The sequence below is a fragment of the Otolemur garnettii genome, unplaced genomic scaffold (assembly GCF_000181295.1).
Source record: "Otolemur garnettii isolate 467f Iridium unplaced genomic scaffold, OtoGar3 scaffold00211, whole genome shotgun sequence".
NCBI lineage: Eukaryota > Metazoa > Chordata > Mammalia > Primates > Galagidae > Otolemur > Otolemur garnettii.
The window spans coordinates 1575905-1596161 of NW_003852606.1; the positions used below are offsets into that span (position 1 = coordinate 1575905).

The window sequence follows — 20257 nt, forward strand, 5'->3', positions numbered from 1 at the left end:
GGTCCGGGCTGGATTCGAACCTGCCACCTTAGGTGTATATGGCTGGTGTCTTAGCCACTTGAGCCACAGGCGCCAAGCCAAGATCCCCAAGTCTTAAGCACTCTAGTACACAGTGCTAACCCTTTATGAAAACCATCCTATTAACAACAAAAACAGTAAATATATTAACAAACAATGACATTTACTGAGTGCTGGGTATCAAGCCTTTTGATATACTTTGCCATTTAATTCTTCTTCAATATTATGAAGATGTTATCATTACCCTCTTGCTAAAACAAACAAACAAAAAATGCATTAAGAGAACACAATACATGGGGCGGCACCTAGGCTCAAAAGGTTAGGGTGTCGGCCCCATACGCCGAAGGTAGCGGGTTCAAACCCAACCTTGGCCAAAAAAAACCACACACCTACCATTAAAAAAAAAAAAAGAGGATACAATACTTGCCCAAGGTCACCCAGCTGATAAACAGTACAGACCAATGACCAGCTGACTCAGGAAACTGAATTCTTAACCACTACTTAATTTTCACAAAACCCTACAAAGATACACTATCAACCCACTTAACACTGAGAAACTAAAAATGAGAAAGACTACAGAATCTGCCTAAATCACACAGCTAGAATGTAGCCAGAGGTTGGATTTCCAAATCCAGCTCCCTGCTCCCCAAAACCCAAACCCCTTCTAGTCTGCTCAAGGAACTCACCTCAAACTCTCGGATGTATGGCGCAATGCCACAGTAAGGTTGATTATGGTGTTTTTCATGTGGCAGCTTCTCTAGAGGTGGCAGGTATGGGATGGGGTCCCGGGGAGCAAAGAGGGCCAGAAGATTGGGCGGCAGGAACTGGGTCATCTTGCCAAGTCTGAGAGCAGAAGCAGGACAGCTTTATGTTAGAGCAGGTCAGGAGAAATGAATCCCCTTATTGCCCTTTACTCTCAAAAAAAAAAAAAAAAAGACAGAAACGTGAGATAAGTTTATTAAAACAGGCTCTGTAAAGACAGAGAATGATTCTCTGTCACACAACAAAAGGTAAATCTGAGTAAGAAAGTAAGATCTGGTAGGGTGGGAGTGAGGCTAGGACTAGTAGGGGAAACAAAGGCCACTAAGGCAAACAAAGACTGGAAGAGTTTCTGAGGTAATCAAGTCTCAATCCTGACAGAATCAGCTGTGGGGCCGAGCGTTGTTCCCTGGAAGTTGCTGGGGAATGGAAGATCTTAAAACAGCCTCAGAGCACTTGCGGCTGGTGGTCCTGTACCTAGCGTAACAGAGGAGATGGAGGGCGCAAGGGTCGGGGGTGGAAAATCTCCGCGCAAAGGAAGAACGTCAAGGAGCAAACCACTCAGGCTAGGGGCTGGTGGGTAATAGATCTGGGCCCCAAGGGCGAAAAGAATTATGGGTAAGGGCCCAGGACGACACAGACAAGAAAAAAGGCAACGCACCGCAAGGGCCTGTGGGTAGGTGACTGCTGCGGGGGGGGGACGTCTATTGAAAGCGGGCTTGAGTGCCCAGGGGATTCTGGGTAAAGGGTGCAGAAAGGAGCTGTGGAGAGGACGCGGGAAAGGAACCCAGCCGTGGGCAAGGGGACTAGGGCTCACCGCAGGGCCTTGTGGGTTGCGGCCCCGCACCCCTTAGGCCACTCAGTCACACTTACTCGCCGCGCGGCGCCCTCTTCGGCCTGGCGTAGGTCTGGAGGCTCGCGGCGGCTGCGGCGGCCCCTCACTACAAAGACTCCTCCTCGGGCTTCGACTCCAGCAGTGTCCGTACCTGTCTGCCTCCGACGCCCTCCCAGCGCGCGCACAAGACCGCAGCTCCGGAACCCGCGCGGCCACGGCTCGCGACGGGAGCAGGGGAGGAGGGGTGGATCCCGGCCTCAAATCCCTCCGCCGTCCGCACTGCGCATGCGCCGCTCGAGTATATCCCAACCCACACACTAGGACTCTGTGCGGCCGCGGGCACGGCGCACGCGCGAGGTCACTAGGCTGACTTTGGTATCCTTAAACACCTTGGCCGCGGCAAGTAGAAGTCCGTATTGCGCACGCGCGACAGCGCCAAGCAGTCCATTCACCTCACGCTCTGGGCCCCAACCGCCTCTATCCGCGAGACTCTTACTGATGCTCCTCCCCTTTCCCTAACTCACGTCCCAGATCTTTCGCGCATGCGTGTTATATAGTGTACTGTGATCTAATCTTCCTCCGCCTGACAAAGAGTCCCTAAGTGAATAATATAATTGCGTTGAAATGTAATCTATTCAACCAATAACTGTATATCATGTTTTCATTTTCCTTGGCAGTGGAAAACCACAACAACGATAATGTGCATCTTGTGTATGCTAGCCGCCGTTTGGGCTCCGGGGCTGCAGCACATGATTAAAATATTTTACTTATCGAAGATTACATTGTACTGAGGCAAACATTTCAGGCAGTGGCGAGCACAGAAAAAAAAATGGAACTGAATAAGGGGATAGGAAGTGAAAGCAAGGCTATTTTAGAAAGGGTGATAATGGAAGGCTATGAAGAAGTATCATTTGAACAGTCCTCCCAGATGAAAGGGAAACCTCAGCCCAGCACGTTGGCTCACGCCTGTAATCCTAGCACTATGGGAGGCCAGAGGCGGGTGGATTGCCTTGAGTTCCCAGGTTCGAGACCAGCCTGAGCAAGAGCGAGACTTCCGGGCGTTGTGGCGGGCACCTGCAGTCCCAGCTACTTGGGAGGCTAGGGCAAGAAAATCCCTTAAGCCCAAGAGTTTGACGTTGGGCGGCGCCTGTGGCTCAGTGGGTAGGGCACCAGCCCCATATACTGAGGGTGGCGGGTTCAAACCCGGCTGCGGCCAAACTGCAACAAAAAAATAGCTGGGCACTGTGGCAGGCACCTATAGTCCCAGCTACTAGGGAGGCTGAGGCAGAAGAATCGCCTAAGGCCAGGACTTGGAGGTTGCTCTAAGCTGTGTGACGCCAGGGCACTCTACTGAGGGCGATAAAGTGAGACTCTGTCTCTACAAAAAATAAAAGAATTTGAGGTTGATGTGAGCTATGATGCAAGGGCACTCTACCGAGGGCGACAAAATAAGTCTCTGCCTCAAAAAAAAAAAGAAAAAAAGAAAAAGAAAAAGAAAGGGAGACCTAGGTGGGGATGACAGAAGTGCAAAGTCCCTTAGCCTTAGCCGGCACCTGGTGGCAGGACTCTCAGGTTTTTGGTCCTGAGATCCAAGAGCTGGCAGTGATGTTATTTAGGGCCCATTAAACCTGTATGGAGTTAAACACTGTTTTGTTTTGGTTTTTTGTTTTTGTTTTTGAGACAGAGTCTCACTATGTCGCCCTTGGTAAAGTGCCCTGGCCTCACAGCTCACAGCAACCCCAGAGTCTTCGGCTTAAGCAATTCTCTTGCCTCAGCCTCCCAAGTAGCTGGGACTACAAGCACCCGCCACAACACCCAGCTACTTTTTGGTTGTAGTTATCATTGTTGGCAGGCCCGGGCTGGCATCCGACCTGCCAGCTCCAGTGTATGTCGCTGGCGCCCTAGCTGCTTGAGCCACAGGCACCGAGCCTAAACTCTATATTTTAAGTTTCCTGGATAGAATTAATTGCCTACTGATTGATAACTACAGAGATTATTGCAAAATTTCTAACTACTACTAGGGCAGCACCTGTGGCTTTGTGGTGGGCGCCTGTAATCCCAGCCACTCGGGAGGCTGAGGCAGGAGAATTGCCTAAGCCCAAGAGCTGAAGGTTGCCTTGAGCTGTGATGCTACAGCACTCTATCTAGGGTGACAAAGTGAGACTCTGTCTCTTAAAAAAAAAATTCAAACTACTAATTTCATATTGCAACAAACATATAATATAAAAGCACATTTTGCCATTTTTACTTTATCTAATTGTGTATATGACAACTCTATATACTATTTTTGCAATTTTACTGTAAGTCTAGGAAATTTTTTTTTTTTTGAGATAGTGTCTCAAGCTGTCACCCTGGGTAGAGCACTGTGGTGTCACAGCTCACAGCAACCTCTAACTCTTGAGCTCAAGTGATCCTCATGTCTCAGCTTTTCTATTTTAGTGGAGATGGGGGTCTCTCTTTTGCTCTGGCTGGTCTCAAACTGGTGAGCTTAAGCTATTCATCTGCCTCAAGCTCCCAGAGAGCTGGGATTACAGGCGTAAACTACCTTGCCTGGCCTAGTCTAAAATTGTTTCAAAATAAAGTTTATATAAAACTAAACCTGCAGGCGGCACCTGTGGCTCAAAGAGTAGGGCGCCGGTCCCATATACTGGACGTGGTGAGTTCAAACCCGGCCCCGGCCAAAAAAAAAAAAAAACTAAACGTGCCCAAAGCTGGGCATGGTGGTGCACACCTGAAATCCGAGGTCCTAACTATTGGGGAGACAGAGGCAGGAGAATCATCTGAACCCAGGACTTCAAATCCAGCCTAGTAAATATAGCAAGACTTTCTCTATAAAACAAACAATCCTGCCTAAATAATGTATTTTTTTCTGTACTATTTGAAAGTAAATTGCAGCACATTTCACTTCTAAATACTTCAGCATGTATCTCCTAAGAATGTGAACATTCTTCTACATAACCAAAAAATTATTTTCACCTCAAAGAAAGTTTATCCAGTTATTCAAATTTTCCCAAGAGACCCAAGAATATCTTTGGTTTTATTTATTTATTTTTAGAGACAGAGTTTCACTTTGTCGCCCTCAGTAGAGTGCTGTGGCATCACAGCTAATGGCAACCTCCAGCTCTTGGGTTAGGCAATTCTCTTGCCTCAGCTTCCTGAGTAGCTGGGACTACAGGCACCCACCACAACGCCCAGCTATTTTTTGCTGCAGTTTGGTCGGGGCTGGGTTTGAACCTGCCACTGTCAGTATATGGGGCCAGTGCTCTACTCACTGAGCCACAGGCGCCACCCTTATTTTTCTTTTTGAGACAGAGCATCACTATGTCACCCTCATTAGCATGCTATGGCGTCACAGCTCACAGCAACTTCAAACTCTTGGGCTTAAGTGATTCTCTTGCCTCAGCCTCCCAAGTAGCTGGGACTATAGGCGCCCGCCACAATGCCTGGCTATTTTATGTTGCAGCTGTCAGTTATTTAGCTGGCATGGTGGGGTTCGAAACCACCAGCCTGGGTGTATGTGGCTGGCGACATAATCACTGTGCTATGGCACCAAGCCAACATCTTTGCTTTTAATCCCAACCAGGATTTAATCAAGGTTCACACTGGGCTGGCCAAGGTGGCTCATGCCTATAATTCTAGCACTCTGGAAGGCTGGCTCACCTGAGCACAGGAGTTCAAGACCAGCCTGAGAGAGAGTGAAACCCTGTCTCTATTAATAAAAATAGAAAAAACTAGCCAGGCATTACGGCGCCTGTAGTCCCAGCTACTTGGGAGGCTGAGGCAATAGGATCACTTAACCCCAGGAGTTTGAGGTTGTTGTGAGATACAATGTCACAGCACTCTACCCAGGGTGACAGAGTGAGACTGTCTGAAGAGAAAGAAAACAACAAAAACAAAATAAAACAAAAGGTTCACAATTTTCATTTGATTGTCACATCTCTTTATTCGAATATGGAGTAGACACCAGACTGAGCCACACAGTGAGACCCCATCTCTCAAAAAAATAGAAAAATTAGCCAGGTGATGAGATGGGAAGAGTGCTTGAGCCCAGGAATTTGAGGTTGCAGTGAGCTATGATGATACCACTGTATTGTAGCCCGGCAACACAGCAAGATCCTATTCTAAGACAAAAACAAAACAAAAAAGAATAAATGCATACATACACACACCACTTTTTTTGTGATTCCCCCCTCCCAATCCCAAGTTCAGATGAGTTTCCTGTAGAATGTATCACATTCTGGGCTCGGCGCCTATAGCTCAACCGGCTAAGGCGCCAGCCACGTACACCTAAGGTGGCGGGTTCGAATCCCCAGCCCGGACCCGCCAAACAACAATGACGGCTGCAACCAAAAAATAGCCGGGCGTTGTGGCGGGCGCCTGTGGTCCCAGTTACTTGGGAGGCAGAGGCAGGAGACTCGCTTGAGCCCAGGAGTTGGAGGTTGCTGTGAGCTGTAATGCCACGGCACTCTGCCCAGGGGGACAGCTTGAGGCTCTGTCTCAAAAAAAAAAAAAAAAAAAAAAAAGAATGTATCACATTCTGGATTTTTCCTCATGGTGTTTAGCTTATTCCACTACCCTCTTTTGCCTGGAAACTGGAAATTGAGTCTGAAGGGTTGAAGTTAATCATTTTTTTGGCAAGAATACTTTCCTAGTGATACTTCAGACTTCTTATTACATCAGATATGGAGGTGCATATCAGATGATCCTACTGTTATGATGTTGCCTTTGGCCACCTGGTCAAGAAACAAACTGCCAGATCTCTCTTTATGAAAGTACATTTTCCCCTGATAAACTCACTGGTAAGACTCTGACATTGTGCAAATATTCTGGTCTCCAACCATCTCTCACCAAATGATTCTACCAGCCACTTCTGAGCTCTACATGAATAAAGTACAAATGAGGGGGGCAGTAAAATAAGAAGTTAACTGGCTCAGTGCCCATACCTCAGTGAGTAGGGCGCCAGCCACATACACTGAGGCTAGAGGGTTCAAATTTGGCCTGGACCTGCTAAATGACGTTGACAACTGAAACCAAAAATAGCCAGGCATTATAGTAGGTGCCTATAGTCCCAGCTTCTTGGGAGGCTGAGGCAAAAGAATCACTTAAGCCGAAGAGTTTGAGGTTGCTATGAGCTGTGGCACCACAGCACTCTACCAAAGGCAACATAGTGACACTCTGTCTCCAAAAATAAGAAGAAGTAACTAATGGATTTTGATCAGAGAAAGGATGTAACCTAGTTTACATTTTTTTTTTGTTTGTTTGTTTAGCAGGCCCAGCCCAGGTTGGAACCCACCAGCCCTGGAGCAGGTAGCCAGGACTGAGCTAAAGGAAGCCCAGCCAAGAGTGGCATTATTGAGAAGGAGTTCTAGGGGAGCAGTGCCTGTGGCTCAGTGAGTAGGGCACCACCCCATATACCAAGGGTGATGGGTTTGAACCCGGCCCTGGCCAAACTGCAACAAAAAAAAAAAAAAAGAGAGAGAAGGAGTTCTTGGCTCACCGTAGTGTTTAGGGTGCTGGCCACATGCACCAGGGCTGGTGGGTTTGAACCTGGCCAGGGCCTGCTAAACAATGACAACCATAATAACAACAACAACCAAAAAAAAAAAAATAGTGGGGCATTTTGGCAGGTGCCTGTAATGCCCGCTAGTTGGGAGGCTGAGGCAAGAGAATCACTTAAGCCCAAGAGTTTGAGGTTGCTGTGAGCTGTGACACCAGAGTACTCTACTGCAGGGGACATAGTGAGACTCTGTCTCCAAAAAAAAAGAAAAGAAAAGAAAAGAAAGGGAGTTCTAGGACATGTTCTCTGGACATGTCAAATATGCCTGTTAAACACTTGTGTGGAGATGTGAAGCTGTAAGTTAGAATATATGAGATTGATAGTCTCTAGAGAGTTTGGAGTTGGAGCCTAGGAGTAACTGGACTAGAGATGGTATTTGGACCATACAAGTGAGTGAGATAAGGTGGAAAAGAGAGGACTTCAAAGAAGTTGGAGTCTGGAAGAGAGGAAGAATTGTCGGAAAGTTGCAAGAAGGAGCAAGTAAGACACCTGCCTACCTCCAGCCTCAGTAGCAGGAGAGCAAAAGAGAGAGAGCTTTGGAGTCTTCTGGGAGGAAGAGAGGTCAGTTAGAGTAAGAAGGTGCTCAGAGAGGAGGGGAACAGAGCTGCTGCTGACAAGCATGAATTCCTATCCCCCTCAAGGCTTGGGTTACAGAAAGATGGCAAACTGGTTCAGTTGGGGGTGTGCAAAGCTGTATGAGAATTAGGAGCTGTGGGAAGAAGAGCCATTCAACACTAGACCCCAACGTGATGCCACTTGGACTCAAAGAAGGTCCTTGAAGGTCATTCAAAAGCTCTGGGTTGATTTGTGGCAAGTTTTGCACTGCAGCAGAACACAAAGAGATCAAAGACCCTCAAAAAAGAGAAAGAGACCAGAGAGATGGGGACTGGGACAGAGGCCCAAAGAAAGGGCGAATAGAGATCAGGGAGAGGGACACAAACCCAGAGAGAAACAGAATCCCAGAAAGAAATACGGACCAGTGGGCCAGAATCAGCAAGTTCTAAGGCTTAGTGTCTCTCTCCACGCCCCCAGCAGAGGGCGCCCGGAACCCCTTTCCCGGGAGTCGGGGTGACCAATCCCCCACTCTTTGCCCCGCAAGCCAATCGGATGGGGCTATTTTTACGCAGTGTCACCAGACACCGACGGCTGGAAGGCCATCTTCTGTTTGCCCTTCGGTTCTTGAGAGTGACCCTGTGGCATCTTCCCGGCCCACTCCCCACCCGCTCCTGGCAACCCCAGCCTCCTTTTGCGCTATTCAGGGATACAGCTCAGGCCCTGCTAGATTTCAGGAAGTCTCGTATAAAACCCAGGTGGAGACCGCAGCGCAGACTAGGGAGACATAATGGAGTGCGGGTGCACATGTTCAGTGGTTTGCAGCTGCCGGAGTGACCCCAGGACAGGACAGCCATCAGGACAGTGGCAGAGCTGCCCAGGAGTGATGGTCAGAGAGAGATCCACAGATAAGACTCCAGAGGCCCTGAGCCCTCTAGGGTTACTAAAACAGACACTTGGAATCATTCAGAAATACAGGCAAAGACCCAAAGGGAAGCCCCAGAAAAACCGTGGAACAGAGACATGGAAATTTAAGAGATAATGAATGAAAAGATATCCAGGGAAACAAGAGAAACAAAGACATCCAGGGAGACAAACAGAGACAGACCCTCTAGAAACAAGGTCAAAATGAAGGCACTGAACCAGAGACCAAGACACAGAATCTGTCAGAGATTTCCACAAAGAGGACCCCAGAATGAGAAACTTCAGAGATAACTAACACATAGAGATACTCAGAGAAATACATTCCCGAGAGAGACCCAACATGATGACATAGACAGACATTGAACCACACAAGAGAAAAGTGGAAATACGCGACGCCAATAGAGGGCTCAGATTGTCATTTAAAAAGAGAAGACACACATACACAGAAACTGGGAGAGACGCAGGGCAGAGATCCCAGGCAACAGAGGTAAACAGGGAAAGGGGACCTGAAAGCTGGTTAGTCGCAGAGAAAGCGCAGCGCAGCGGTGGTTGGGGGGCAGGGCGGGGGCCCCGGCAGAGGGCGCCCGACCGCCCTTTGCCCCCCTGGGGTCACGGCGCCCCCTCCCCCGCGCCCTGGCCGGACTGCCGGGCTATTTTTACGCGCCGACACCGGACACCGGGCTGGATCTGCGGCGGCGGCGGCGGCGGCCGAGGCGGGGCCGCACCGGTCCGGGCGTCCGGGCCAGACGCCCGTTCGCGGGTCGCCGGGGCTGCGCGCGCCATGGAGCCGCGGTGTCCACCGCCGTGCGGCTGCTGCGAACGGCTAGTACTCAACGTGGCCGGTCTGCGCTTCGAGACCCGGGCGCGCACGCTTGGCCGCTTCCCGGACACGCTGCTTGGGGACCCAACACGCCGCAGCCGCTTCTATGATGAAGTGCGCCGCGAGTACTTCTTCGACCGGCACCGTCCCAGCTTCGACGCGGTGCTCTACTATTACCAGTCCGGCGGGCGGCTGCGGCGGCCGGCGCACGTGCCGCTCGACGTCTTCCTGGACGAGGTGTCCTTCTACGGGCTGGGCGCGGCGGCGCTGGCGCGCCTGCGCGAGGATGAGGGCTGCCCGGTACCACCTGAGCGTCCCCTTCCCCGCCGCGCCTTCGCGCGCCAGCTCTGGCTGCTCTTCGAGTTCCCCGAGAGCTCGCAGGCTGCGCGCGTGCTCGCCGTCGTCTCTGTGCTCGTAATCCTAGTCTCCATCGTGGTCTTCTGCCTCGAGACACTGCCTGACTTCCGCGACGATCGCGACGACGCTGGGATTGCAGCAGTGGCAGCCGCTGCCCCGGTGAGGGGTGGAGCATGGGGTGGAGGGGCGAGGCTTGGGTGCGGTGGGCGGAGCCCATGGGATCTGGCCAATCATAAGGTGGGGCAAGGGGCTGTAAGGGGTAGGTCCCCCAAGAACAGGGCCTGACCTGGAGGCTGCGTCGCTAAAACTGGGCTGGGGGACTGGGCCTGAGGATCTTAGTACAAGGTGGAGTTGACGTAGGTGGAGTTGACGTAGGTGAGAGCCCTGTAGAGGGCTGGGCCCTTAGTGCAGGAGGCGGGAGAACGGAAACATTAAAAATCCAAGCTGAGGGGGTGAAGGAGACCCTGAAGAGCCTGAGGTCTGTACAACTGGCAGTGACCAGTGGAAAGGATGGGTTGAAGGTGGTGAGAGCCAAGGTGAGCTGAGGGTTGAGGCCTGGCTGGGGACCTCAAACTTTTTAAACAGGGGCAAGTTCACTGTCCCTCAGACCGTTGGAGGGCTGGACTGCGGGCCACGGCATGAGTCGACTGCTAAGCAGGGCAGGCAGCGGTGGCAAAAACACCCGGCAGGCCGGATAAATGTCCTTGGCGGGCCGCATGTGACCCGCGGGCCATAGTTTGAGGACGCCTTAGAAAGTCAGCCTGTGGCTAAAATGGCTAAGGTGCCAGCCACATACACCTAAGGTGGCGGGTTCAAATCCAGCCCAGGCCCGCCAAATAACAATGACGGCTGCAACCAAAAAATAGCCAAGTGTTGTGGCGAGCACCTGTGGTCCCAGCTACTTGGGAGGCTGAGGCAGGAGACTTGCTTGAGCCCAAGAGTTGGAGGGTGCTGTGAGCTGTGATGCCACAGCACTCTACCCAGGGGGACAGCTTGAGGCTCTGTCTGAAAAAAAAAAAAAGTAAGAAAGTCAGCCTGTGGACTGCGAGTGGAGGGACCTGGGGTTTGGCAGACATACCCAGGGCTGGAGTTGAAGAGGGCAAGGAAAGGCTAGGCACCAGGAGATGGTGGCAGGGCAAGGACCCTCCCCATGTAGAAAATCAATTCTAGGGGCAGAACTTTGGAGGAGAAGTGAAGATATTTCACCCCACTCAAGCATCATTTCAGGAGTCCCCACCAGTGAAGGGGCAGGGACCACCTCTCCAGCCACTGGGGAGGAAGACCAGAAAGTCAGCCTTCCAGGGATGATCCCTGGGGTCCTGGGATGGAGTCGAGGACCACCAGGTCATTGGGGGCCTTGGGATATCAGCTACTGTCCCACCTGTAAAGAGAAGTTGCCTATTTAAACAATAAATAAAGTTGTCCCCACGTCCCAGCCCCGGCCTGGCATTCCCTGAACACTTTCCTCCCTGCAGTTCCCTACTCGGCTGAATGGCTCCAGCCCTGCACCTGGAAATCCACCCCGCTTGCCCTTCAGTGACCCGTTCTTTATGGTGGAGACACTGTGCATCTGTTGGTTCTCCTTTGAGCTGCTGGTGCGCCTAATGGCCTGCCCAAGCAAAGCAATCTTCTTCAAGAATGTGATGAACCTCATCGATTTTGTGGCCATCCTTCCCTACTTTGTGGCACTGGGCACCGAGCTGGCCCGGCAGCGAGGGGTGGGCCAGCCAGCCATGTCACTAGCCATCCTGCGGGTCATCAGATTGGTGCGTGTCTTCCGCATCTTCAAGCTGTCCCGGCACTCAAAAGGCCTACAGATCTTGGGCCAGACGCTTCGGGCCTCCATGCGTGAGCTGGGCCTCCTCATCTTCTTCCTCTTCATTGGTGTGGTTCTCTTTTCCAGTGCAGTCTACTTTGCTGAAGTTGACCGAGTAGACTCTCATTTCACCAGCATCCCCGAGTCCTTCTGGTGGGCAGTGGTCACCATGACCACGGTTGGCTATGGAGACATGGCACCTGTCACTGTGGGTGGCAAGATAGTGGGCTCTCTGTGTGCCATCGCTGGTGTGCTGACCATTTCCCTGCCAGTGCCTGTCATTGTCTCCAACTTCAGCTACTTTTACCACCGGGAAACAGAGGGCGAAGAGGCTGGGATGTTCAGTCATGTGGACACGCAGCCCTGTGGCACACTGGAGGGCAAAGCCAATGGAGGATTGGTGGATGGAGAGATGCCTGAACTACCACCTCCACTCTGGGCCCCCCCTGCAAAACACCTGGTCACTGAAGTGTGAGGGACAGTTGAGGTCTGCAGAACCTCATACCTCCTTGGAGAGAAGGAGGGAGGCAGGGTGGAGGGCAAGGCTGGGGGGAGGGAATTAGGTTTAGGAAGAACTAAGTTATGTGGTTATGAACAGGGGAACACCGAGTCTTGCTGGGTCTTGAGTTGTGTGGTTTGGTAGCTCCTGTGGGTACCTCCTTATGTATCAGCAAACGGCAGTGGGTTGTGTTGAGTTGAGGAGAACTCCATTGGTTCATCTTGCATTGAGCTGTGCAAAGTTCATGGGGGCTTTTGGGGTAGTATTGGAATAGGTTTGGTCATTTCATTTTGTGACTTTCCTTGGCTGGTATTAGGTTGAGTTGGGCTGTGAGTCTGGGTGAGTCTTGTCCAACTGCATTGTGCAGGATTCTGTGGTTTTGTGAGTCCCACGGGGCCATGGTTAGATGATCCTACATAGCATTGTTGAGATCGATTGTGCGGTCATGCGTGGTGTTGAGTTTCATGGAGACATATTCAAAATTGTGGAGCTTTGTGATTCTTCTGGGGCCATGTTATTTTAGGTTCTGGAATTTGTGAGTCGTGTAGAAATGTGACTAGTCACTTGATAGAATTTGAACTTTCTGGGTCCCATTGGGTTACATTGGGTTGGAATGGATGATCAAATGAGTCTTATAAAGTTCTATTGGGTTGAGTTGTCTAGAGTTTTGTGGTTATAAGCTTTTCAGGACCACACTGAGTTGAGCTATGTTGAGTATATAACTACATGAGTCTTGTAAGGCCAGTTGAGTTGAGTCATATGACTGTCTGAGTCTCATAGGGTCATGCTGAGTTGAGTTATATTGAGTTGTGTCATCGTGTGTCCTGTAGTAACATCAGATGAAGTTGGATTGTATGAATGAGTTCCATAGGGCCATGTTGGGTAGTTTTGCATTTAGAGATAGCACCAGGACCCAAAGGAAGAAGCACTAGGGAGGAATTATGGATCAGGGAGCAAGTGTGTTATGGTATAGACTCTGGGAGATGTACCAAGCTGGCTTCCCTGGTACTCACTGTAGGAGGGCAGCTGGATTCTGTATCCACAGGGGATGAATTAGACTGGTGTGAATTAGAAAAAGATAGACTCTCCTTCTGTATGCCGCACATCCACTTTGTTGTGGCATCTAATCCTCCTACCCCATCTTCCCCTACAGTTTTACTCCCAGACATGGAGGTCAGAGTCATAAAGGAAAGAGAAGGGGGAAGGGTGAGAAAACTGCGCTCTTGTCCACACATGATGGAGGGACGGAAACCAAAGGGTGGGAGACAAAGACCAGGAGAAGGATGGAGACCCAGAGAGAGGAGATAAAGACTCTAAGAAAGAGGAACAGAGACTTAGGGGAAAGGAAAGACCTGGGTAGAGGAGAGACCTTGAGAGAGGAGGGATGGAAATCCAGAGTGACAGGAGGAAAAAACCAAGAATCAAGGGTAGAAACCCAAAGAGCAGTATTAGGCAGCCAGAGAGAATACCCTGGGTTTGAGATAGAACACAGAGTCTCAGAGAAAGGGAACCAAAAAAGAAAAAAGCAGATAAAGTCAGTGCCAGCTGGGCAGAGTGGCTCATGTCTATAATCCCAGTACTCTGAGAGGCTGAGGTGAGAGGATCGCTTGAGGCCAGGAGTTCAAGACCAGCCTGGGCAACATAGCAAGACCCCATTTCTATGCAAAATAAGAAAAATTAGCCAGGTGTGGTGGTACATGTCTGTAATCCCAGCTACTCAGGAGGCTGAAGCAGGAGGATCACTGTGCCTAGGAATTTGAGGTTACAATGAGCTATGATCAGGCCACTGTACTCCTTGTAGGTGACAAAGTGAGATCCTGTCTCTAAAAGAAAAAAAATAAATAAAAAGAAATAGTCAGTGACCTGAACCTGCAAAAGACACAGTCTCTATTCCACAGAATCATAAAGAGTTCCTAAATCAGGCTGATCACCCCTCCTTCCTCACAGCTCAGGAAGGCTGTCAGACAGGCTGAAGGCCTCACTCTTTTTTCCAGGGGAGAAACCTGACTCTCAGAGCAGGGGAGTGGCCTCTCAAGGTCACACAGCACATCCCTAGGGGCCAGTACTGTGTCCCCACATGTCCCCTTCAGCTTCCTGGTGCACAAGGGACCTTCCAAGTCCAGAAGCCTCATTGCCTACAGACGAGGAGACTGAGACTCACAGGGAAGCATGTTACCCAGGTCATGAAGCTAAAAATTTTCAGAGGTCTTTCAGAACTTAAAGGCCATTAACAGAAGGAGGAAGATGGTTACCATCAGCACACATATGGGGGTTCCTATGTACCAGGCATCATTCAGAGTACTTGTATTAATTTATTAAAACCCATCCAGAGGTTTACAGAATGTTGTTGTTGTTATTTTTAACTACAAACCCTTGGGGGGTTGTGGGGAGGTTTTTTTTTGTGAAATAAAATCTTCCTTAGAGGTACCAGTGTAAAGCATCAGAGGGGAACTGGCTGAAGGAGAACATGCCTCCAGTCGAGTCCCTATCCATGACTCACAATGCATCTAAGGAATTCAGTTTGGAAACCCCTGGTTTAATCTAAGCCCCTTTTTATACAACTACAGAGAAGAGGTACAGATTGTGGGAAGAGTTTGATAACAGTTAAAAATAATGTAACCTTTAGGTAGTCACTTCCCTCTGAAATGGAGAGAAAGCCACATTTAGGGACAGAAACACAGACAGATCTCCTCACAGTGACAGAAACAAGGTAGAGTCTTGGAGGACCCCAGCACAGAGTTCCAAGGAGGAGGAGAGGAGTGGAGAGGAACTAAGACCTGGAGAGAGAATAGAGATCTAAAGCAAAAGCAGGGTGGCTCCTGTAGCTCAGTCAGTAGGGCGCCAGCCATATACACTGAGGCAGGTGGGTTTGAGCCCAGCTGGGGCCTGTTAAACAGCAATGACAACTGCAACCAAATAATAGGTAGGTGAGGGTGGCGCCTGTGGCTCAAAGAAGTAAGGTGCTGGCCCCATATGCCGAGGTGGCAGGTTCAAACTCAGCCCTGGCCAAAAACTGCAAAATATATATATATATATATATATATGCGTTATGGCGGGTGCCTGTAGTCCCAGCTACTTGGGAGGCTAAGGCAGGAGAATCACTTACTTAAGCCCAAGAGTTTGAGGTTGCTGTGAGCTGTAACACCACAGTATTTTACCCAAGGCGACAGCTTGAGACTGTCTCAAAATAAATAAATAAATAAATAAACAAATAAATAAAGCAAAAGCAGGAAACCCAAGGGCAAGTGAGAAAAGGGCAGAGGTCTGGCGTGGGGATGGAGTCCCCCAGAAAGAGGTGAAGAGAACCAGAGAGAGCAAGAATGGGACCCAAAAGGAGGATGTCAGAGACTCAGAGAGGGGGACAGAATCCCAGACAGAGAGCCAGAGACCCGAGTGGGGGGTCAGAGACCCAGAGAGAGGGACAGACTGTTTCCCTCTCTTTTAGGAAAATCACCCCTACTACTCCACCAGGGACTGGGAGTTACACAGAGTCTTCCTTGTAGGGGATGGGACCTGCTGGGTGTTTAGGGATGGGGGCAGGGAAGTGTGATGAAGTCAGAGAGGTGACCTGAATGGACACCCAAAGTCTGAAAAGTGGCCCTTCCCCACCCCCAGTAAACAACTGGAACCACCTTCTGTGTTGCCTTGGCTGGGATGGGAGGAAAGGGGAACACCCTAATCTGGGGACACCCTTCCTGCCACCTTGCCATCCTATATTTAGGCTAAGGGAGGGATTTGGGATAACCCCCCCCCCCAAAGCAGTGTCAATTTTCTTTCTGAAAATAGCTCAGGGGGAGGGAAGCTGAGTCTCAGAGATGTGATAGGGTGAGGGCCCCTGTTGCCCATGTGACTGTCCCTAGACCCTCCAGCTCCCATCTCATGTCTGTCTTTCTTAGGGTCTCTCTCTGGGCCTGTGTCATCCTCCTGGGGTCTCTCCCCTTTTCTTGGGGTGTCTACCCTCCGTCTTGGTCTCTGTCTTTTTCCTCTGGGTTTCTGCCCCCTTCTCTCCTAGGTTTTTGTCCCCTCTTTCTCTGAGTCTCTCCCCTTTTCTGCATTTCTGCACCTTCTGCTGTCTCCCTTATCGGTCATTATTCACTGTTTCTCTAAACAAGTCATTCTGTTCTTAAAACATTTATTTGTCTGTGTCTGAGTCCTATAGTACCTCTAATGTCTCTTATCTGAGCTCAGGACAAGACCCTTTCCCTAGTCCCCACTCAGGAAATTCCAGGGGAGAGCATAATGTGGGAGAGCCCCACACATCCACTGTCTCCCCTAGGCCTCGGGCCTTATCGCTGCTGCCCAAGCCCAGCTGGTTAATGTCTGGCGTGGAGCTCCTGGGAAGTGGGGATGAGAGCAGAGGGTGGGAATCAGCCCCAGGATTGACACGGAATTGGCAAATACCGCAAAAGAATCTCAAATTCAGACTCCTGAGACTGAGAAAGGAGGAGTCTGGGGGCTGCGCTCTCAGACTAAAAGACTGGAAAGGAAGAAATGCCTGGGGGGCCGGACCCCTGGGTCCAAGGGAGTAGAGACCTGGGGGACCCGGACCCCTGGGTTTGAGAGAGGAGGGGACTGGAGACCTGGACCCCTAGGTCTGAGGAGGGGCTGGAAGCCGGGACTCCTGGGTTTGCGGGGGGGAGGGTCTGTGGGCCGGAACCCCGGGTCTGAAGAGGAGGCTCTGGGGCATGGACTCCTGACTCTGAGGCGGGCCGGGCTGAAGAGGCCCGGCGGGCCTACGGAGGTCTCCGCACGCTTGTGCAAGGCGGGATCCCCCGGCCCCTCCTCCGCCGTCGGGCGCTGCCCCGCCCCCGACCCGGGCCCTCCTGAGCGCAAACAGCGAGGAGCCAGCGGGCCAGCGGCGTCCCTGCAGCCAGCCAGCGGGAGGAGAAGCTACTGCCGCGTTAAGGGCAGCCGGGGAAACCCAGGAGGGCGCCCCAGGTAAGAGCTTCCGCCCCGCACTTCCTTCCCTGGGATTCTGGCGTCCCAGTCGCCCTGCCCCCGGGTAGGGAGGGAGGGGGCGGGGCCGACAGGGGCGGGGCTTGGCGGAGGAAACTGAGGCAGGAGGGAAATGTCCCCGATAAGCAACCGATTCCCCCCAGAGGGGTCTCAGGAGTCTGGACCCTCAGCCCAAATCTTCTGGAGGAACGAAGGCCTGGGAGTCCGCATTTCTGAATACCAGGGAGGAGACACTGGGAGCTGGGACTCCTGGGTCTAAGGCAGGAAGGCGCTGGGGACCAGGACTCCTGGGTCTGAGGAAAAGGCAATGTGGACCCTCATTCCTGGTCTTGGTCTGGTCAACCTGCGCTCCTCTTCACTCCCACTCTTCTCATTCCCCATCTCTGAGCCAGGGCAGGCAGCCGCTCCAGGTATGTGCAGTCGAAGTCTTGGGCGGGCCCTGGCCTGTCCTGCGAGGAGGGAACATTCCAGCAAACAGCTTTGGGGACCTAAGGCTCCTTGAGTGTGAGCCCTCAGGGACCTGGGTGTCCAGGCCAGTTCTGTCCCCGCCCCGTCTGGGAGATGAATGGGCCGAAGGGGATGTAATTTTTCCCAGCTTCCTTTATCCACGCTTCTTCCCTCCCGTCTCCGCCCCCCATCTGCTTCCCATCCCAGCAGGGAGCTATCACCTGGGCAGAAAGGGGGCCTCTGGGAAGAGGCGGGGCCTTGACTCTTGGTACCCTACGCTTTCAGAGGAAAGGGGGGTCTGGGATTCAGGCCCCCTCCCCCACTGCCTATATAACCTTTTTCTCTTCTTCCTCTAGGTGGTTGCCCCCTCCCTCTAGAGATGTCAGGAAGGAGGGAGCCACCTGTGTCCTCCACAAGGGCCCCCCAGAACCTGGGGGCCCCCAGCCCGGGAGCTGGGAGGTGGAGGAGGTGCTGACAGGTCAGATAACCACTAGTTGCTTCCCAGTCTTCTCCATGCTTCTCTTTTCCAGAACCACACCTTCCTAAATGTTGTAGACAAACTATAGTATCAACACCCGGGCCGCCCTCTCCCAGGCCCAGGTTAATTTCTCACACAGGGAAAATGAAGCCTGGGCTGAGAGGGGAAGTGTCTTGCCTTGCTAGTGGCAGTTGTAAGCTGAATTTACATTTCCCTAGAATTCCAAATCATGGCCTTTCTCAAAAATTTGAAAGGTTGGTGGGTATAGTGGCACACACCTGTGGTCCCAGCTACTTAGGAGGCTAAGGCAGGATTGCCTGAGCCTAGGAGTGCAAGGCCAGCCTGGGCTATATAAAGACCCCATCTCTTTTTTTTTTTTTTTTGAGACAGAGCCTCAAGCTGTTCCCTTGGGTAGAGTGCCGTGGCGTCACAGCTCACAGCAACCTCCAACTCCGGGCTCAAGCGAGTCTCCTGCCTCTGCCTCCCAAGTAGCTGGGACCACAGGCGCCTGCCACAACGCCTGGCTATTTTTTGGTTGCAGCCATCATTGTTGTTTGGTGGGCCTGGGCTGGATTCAAACCCACCACCTTAAGTGTATGTGGCTGGCACCTTAGCCACTTGAGCCACAGGCGCTAAGCCAAGACCCCATCTCTTAAAAAAATTTTTTGGAATGTCCTAATTGGGTTGCTCTGGTTATAGAGGCAGGATGGCAGAGTGGAATCACCTAGATAGGTTCTCTGCATTTGCTGGCTATGTAAGCTGGTCCAGGTCATTGACATCTCTGAGGAACAAGGGCTTTTCCCCAGCACAGTTCTGGCACCAGGCTTCTCCTGGGGTTCCCAACTTCTGTCTCCCCCTAAATTTTTACCCTCTTCTCTAACCCAGACCTCTTTCTCTGTCTCCAGGTTCTTCGAGAGATGCTCTTCCTCCCCTTATGCTCCCTCCCCATCCTCCTCCTTTTCCTCCTCCCCAGTGTTCCAATGGAGCCCCAACCCCCACCTTCACCACTGCCCCCTTTTCTAGCACCTGAGTGGGACCTCCTGTCCCCCCGAGTAGCCCTGTCCAGGGGTGCCCCTGCTGGGCCCCCTCTGCTCTTCCTGCTGGAGGCTGGGGCCTTTGGGGAGCCAGCGGGCGTCCCAGCCAACCGTAGTCGACGTGGGGTAAGCGAGACAGCACCTGCAAGTCGCCGGGGTGAATTGGCCGTGTGTGATGCAGTCAGTGGCTGGGTGACAGATCGGCGGACAGCTGTGGACTTGCGTGGGCGTGAGGTGGAGGTGCTGGGCGAGGTGCCTGCAGCTGGTGGCAGTCCCCTCCGCCAGTACTTCTTTGAGACCCGCTGCAAGGCTGATGGCACTGGGGAAGATGGCCCTGGTGGGGGCAGCGGGGGTTGCCGAGGTGTGGATCGAAGACACTGGGTATCTGAGTGCAAAGCCAAGCAGTCCTATGTACGGGCATTAACCACTGATGCCCAGGGCCGTGTGGGCTGGCGATGGATTCGAATTGACACTGCCTGCGTCTGCACACTCCTCAGCCGGACTGGCAGGGCTTGAGGCACATGTCCAGGAACTGGTCAGGCAGAGAAAGAACAGAGCTGGATGCTGAGGGACCTCATGGGTGGCCTGGCTGCTTGAAGGGCCTCAATTTGGGAACTCATCAAATGATCACAAAATCACAGCTTTCTGATTTTGAGAGCTCAATCTGTGCAAGATGGGTAATGAAACTAATTGGGGTTTTGAAGGATGAATAGTTTTCCTTGAGAAACTTGAGGGTAATAATTATGATGATAACAATAATGGCTAATATTTACTGAGTGTTTACTGTTCATCAGCCCCAAAACATAACTCCTCAGATCAACTCTCATGGATTTGACCATCCTGGGCCCTTGACTCAAAGTTGCTGACCACTCAATCTCAGAAGATACCACTTGGCCTAACTCTGTAGAGAGGGTCAAGGAGAAGACATGTCAAGAAGTGGTGGGAAGGATAGAAAGAAATATGTCAGTTCCCAGCCAGAGGACCTGGAGAACATGGTCTACAGAAGTCCTTTCTTTCAGTATCTGAGAGTTGGAGGGGTCAAAAGAGAAATTTTACTTGGTGAGAGGGGACAAGTGTTGGCTTAGGATATTGTTTTGTTTTTTTTTTTTGAGACAGGAGCCTCAAGCTGTCCCCCTGGGTAGAGTGCCGTGGCATCTCAGCTCACAGCAACCTCCAACTCCTGGGCTCAAGCGAGTCTCCTGCCT

General features: G+C 51.5%; 3 protein-coding genes across 5 annotated transcripts in view; 2 read left to right on the top strand and 1 right to left on the bottom strand.

Moving 5' to 3' along the window:
- The window catches only part of SNRNP70 (small nuclear ribonucleoprotein U1 subunit 70), a 23562-nt gene extending 21712 nt beyond the window's left edge, over positions 1–1850 (bottom strand). For both annotated transcript variants that reach the window (XM_012812537.2, XM_012812536.2), the window contains exons 1-2: positions 1651–1850; positions 705–861 (exon numbers count right to left, since the gene is read on the bottom strand). In XM_012812537.2, coding sequence (XP_012667991.1) covers positions 705–851 — 147 coding nt within the window. In that variant the 5' untranslated portion in view covers positions 852–861; positions 1651–1850. The remainder of the gene's footprint in view (positions 1–704; positions 862–1650) is intronic.
- Positions 1851–9293: 7443 nt separating this feature from the next.
- Positions 9294–12310, top strand: KCNA7 (potassium voltage-gated channel subfamily A member 7). Of its 2 annotated transcripts, XM_012812538.1 has the most exons (3): positions 9302–9339; positions 9378–9981; positions 11298–12152. In XM_012812538.1, exons 2-3 carry the CDS (start codon positions 9427–9429, stop codon positions 12111–12113), a joined length of 1371 nt encoding a protein of 456 aa, XP_012667992.1. In that variant the 5' UTR covers positions 9302–9339; positions 9378–9426; the 3' UTR covers positions 12114–12152. The 2 variants fall into 2 exon arrangements, with proteins under 2 accessions (XP_003801550.1, XP_012667992.1); XM_003801502.1 differs by having other exon boundaries at positions 9294–9981; positions 11298–12310.
- Positions 12311–17892: 5582 nt separating this feature from the next.
- NTF4 (neurotrophin 4) lies at positions 17893–19812 on the top strand. The gene is made up of 2 exons (XM_003801503.1): positions 17893–18018; positions 18924–19812. Exon 2 carries the CDS (start codon positions 18936–18938, stop codon positions 19566–19568), a length of 633 nt encoding a protein of 210 aa, XP_003801551.1. The 5' UTR covers positions 17893–18018; positions 18924–18935; the 3' UTR covers positions 19569–19812.
- Positions 19813–20257: the final 445 nt, after the last annotated feature.

Bases quoted from the DNA above. Each gene is read 5' to 3' on its own strand.
- KCNA7 (XM_003801502.1), top strand. From the start codon at position 9,427: ATGGAGCCGCGGTGTCCACCGCCGTGCGGCTGCTGCGAACGGCTAGTA. The intron at 9,982-11,297 runs GTGAGGGGTGGA...TCCTCCCTGCAG, and splicing joins CAGTGGCAGCCGCTGCCCCG to TTCCCTACTCGGCTGAATGG.
- NTF4 (XM_003801503.1), top strand. From the start codon at position 18,936: ATGCTCTTCCTCCCCTTATGCTCCCTCCCCATCCTCCTCCTTTTCCTC.